General features: G+C 58.9%; 1 protein-coding gene across 1 annotated transcript; it reads right to left on the bottom strand.

Moving 5' to 3' along the window:
• Nucleotides 1–350: 350 nt before the first annotated feature.
• On the bottom strand, nucleotides 351–2,205 carry LOC104858918 (calicin). The gene has a single exon (XM_010619373.3). The coding sequence runs from the start codon at nucleotides 2,115–2,117 to the stop codon at nucleotides 351–353; it is 1,767 nt and encodes a 588-aa protein (XP_010617675.1). The 5' UTR covers nucleotides 2,118–2,205.
• Nucleotides 2,206–3,026: the final 821 nt, after the last annotated feature.

The raw sequence follows: 3,026 nt of genomic DNA, 5'->3' as shown, positions 1-3,026 counted from the left end.
TGGGAGCCACATCCACACCACGCTATCGGGGATCCTTCCTTCCAGCATCAGTTTGGACCTCTCTCTCTCCATTGACAGAGTAGCTCTGATTTCCACCCACTGGGAACCAGTGCCCAGAGGCCTGTCAGTCCCACCCGCCAAAGACTCCAGCCCGGCCTCGGTTGGACACCGCCAGGGAGCCGCTAGCCCTGAGTTTCCACCCAAGTGCAGCAGCCCTGGCCCAAGAACTGCACCTTGGGGGCCAAGCAGAGCCCGGAAGATTAAGAAGGAAGCAGAAGGTCACCTTCCTCTTTCTCTCATGAAACTGTGAATAATAATGCATTTACTTATCCTCCTACTTCAAAAGTTGTTTACATCCTTTGAAGAATCTTGCAGGGTAGCTTGGCTAGACAGCAGGCGGGACAGTCCAGCGCCTCCGGGGGAGAGGCCAGGGTCTGCCACTCGCCGGTCTTTTGGTCCAGCAGGTAGGCATTTGGATTGATGGTGTAGTCCTTGGTCTGAACATTGCTGGCCGTGGTGACGCCTCCACATACAAACACCTTGTCGTCTCCAATGGAGCATATGGCATGGGACACATCCAGGGGACAGTCGTTGGGCAAGAGGGGCACCGAGGTGGTGGTCTTGTTGGCCTTTATCTTCTGCAGGTTGATTTCCACGCTCTGCCGGTGGCTGTGCACGCAGAGGATGTTGTCCTGCTGGAAGGAGAGCAAGGGCCGGTGGTTGAACTCAATGGGGAAGGTGATACACTGGACCACCTCCCCGGTGCTGGTGTCGAAGCAGTCGACTACCCCGACCCTGGAGATGTAGCCTTTCACCAAGCAGCGCCCAGTGACGATATACAGGCTCCGGTCACCCTTGGTGATCACAGCCGTGCCATCCATGGGGATGCTCATCTTCCCTGCCAGGCACCAGGCCTCCTTGTGCTCGTCGTAGCGATAGATGTTAGAGACGTAGCGCCTTGGGGCGATGCTGCCGCCCACCGAGTACACCTTGCCCCCGCAGGTCGCCATGGTGTGGAAGACCAGCCCGATGGGCAGGTCGGGCAAGTTGGTCCAGGAGTTGTCATCCATGTCATACCGCCAGGCCGTCTTCAGCCCTGAGATCTGCTCCGTGGTGCCGCCGGAGACGTAGATGTAGCGGCCGGCAGAGGTGGCGCTGAGCGCCGCTGCCCGGTAGGGCATCTCGGAGAGCTTCAACCACAGGTTCTCCTGGATGATGTAGGCAAACATGCCGTCGTTGAACTTGCCCTGGGCCTTCTGGCCCCCGAGGATGACCACCGAGTCGAGCAGGGACCCTTTGCGCTGGTAGGCCAGCAGGCTGCAGGGCCGCTCTTGCTTGCGGTCCACCAGGACGCTCTCGATCAGCATGACGTGGCACGAGCTGCCCTCCATGCCCACGAGCTTGTTCCTGGCCAACGTCAGCGTCTTGTTGGTGACAGCGTTGAGACTGATGTAGTTGAAGAACTTCTTGAAGTACTTCTCCCGCTCCTCCTTCCGGAAGTGCACCCAGCTGATGAGCGCGCTGAGCGCCTGGTCCTCGTTGAGCACGTGGAGGTTCTCATCGCGCAGCAGGCGGCCGAAGATGACCGGCGGGCAGTGCATGAAGTGCGGGGAGCCCTCGGCACTGGCCCAGTAGTGGAAGTTGTCCCGGATGCCGGAGTAGGCCAGGTCCGACACCTCTTTGAGCTCAAACAGCTCAGCCAGGAAGAGGTAGCGCAAGCAGTTGGCCCGGCGGATGGACTTAATGAGGAAGTCGTTGCAGTGGACTCGGAGGTGCGGTGTGTTGAAGTACTGGGCGCCCCGCAGCAGCTCCTCCACGTTCTGCTCCGAGATCACCACCTTGCCGCTGTAGAAGTAGTCCAGGAGCTGCTCCACCGCGGCCGGGCTCAGGTAGCTGGGCTCAATGGAGATGAAGAGCTCATCGGTGCTCGTCACGTCGTTGCTGGGCACGAGGCTCTTCACCAGCGGAGAGACAGCAGCCAGCACGTTGCGATGTGCAAAGAAGACGTGGTGGTCCACGGTGAGGGCCATGTCCCAGTACTCTCTTCGTTTCCTCTGTCTGTTCAGGCTCTGGAGCACAAAGCTGTTGTAGTTTTTCTCGGTGAATTCCAATTTCATGGTGCCTCTGGCTGGCGGAGGCGGAAGATCGGCAGCGGGCCGGAGAGAACAGAGTTTCTGGGGCCTTCGGGGTCCAGACTGATGGTGGCTCGCAGAGTAGTTGGCCAGAGGGGAGTGGGTGGGGGAGAGGATGATGTCATAGAGTGGATGAGGCGGTCACAATGCAGGGCCCCTGGGTCCTTTCTGGGAGGCACAGGGCCTTTCCTCCCTCCCAGGGCTCCAACTGTGAGGGTCAAGGGCAGCGACGGTGAACCTTTGGGAGCTTTCAGTGATAACGGACAGCCGGCTTGCAGCACGGGTGCCAAAGGTTGGCCACCACCGACCCAGGGCCTAGGGCCCGGACCTCTGGAGGAAGCACACCCAGCTGGTAGTCTGAAACCTCAGCTCAAGGCCTTGCTGGACTGTCAGAGCCAGCTTGGGTGCGGCAGTGGGGGATGGTGCACGAGGAGAGGTAAGGGGATGGGTTATGGATGTTCACAGGTCATCTAGAAGAGTCCTCCCATCTAACAGGAGGGAACCCCAGGCCCTGAGGAAGGAGGCAGAGATAAGAGGATTGCCAGTTCAAGATCAGGTGGGACTGCGTAACACCCTGTCCCAAAAACGTGTCATACTTGGTCATCACTCTACCGTTGACTTTGTTCACCCTGATGCCTGTATGGCACCTGCACAAGACTCAGAACTTGTCTCCCCCATGGGAAAAAGGCTCAGAGTTCATCCCTTCTTCCAGAGATCACTGTGCAGCCCAGCTCTACTCCAGTGTCCCCGCTCTTAGAGAATACTGAGACCAAATGTTTCTCCAGCTCTGATCTGAGAAGCAGAGGCCACTTGGCTGAAGGCCGGTGCCTCTTAGCACTGATGCCCAACATCCTCTGATCCCACTGGCATCCAGCAGGCCAACCTGACCGCCGG

The sequence above is a fragment of the Fukomys damarensis genome, unplaced genomic scaffold, assembly GCF_012274545.1.
Source record: "Fukomys damarensis isolate Sample0158 unplaced genomic scaffold, DMR_v1.0_HiC HiC_scaffold_36, whole genome shotgun sequence".
In the NCBI taxonomy this organism is placed as follows: domain Eukaryota; kingdom Metazoa; phylum Chordata; class Mammalia; order Rodentia; family Bathyergidae; genus Fukomys; species Fukomys damarensis.
This window is presented reverse-complemented; position numbering and strand designations above follow the sequence as displayed.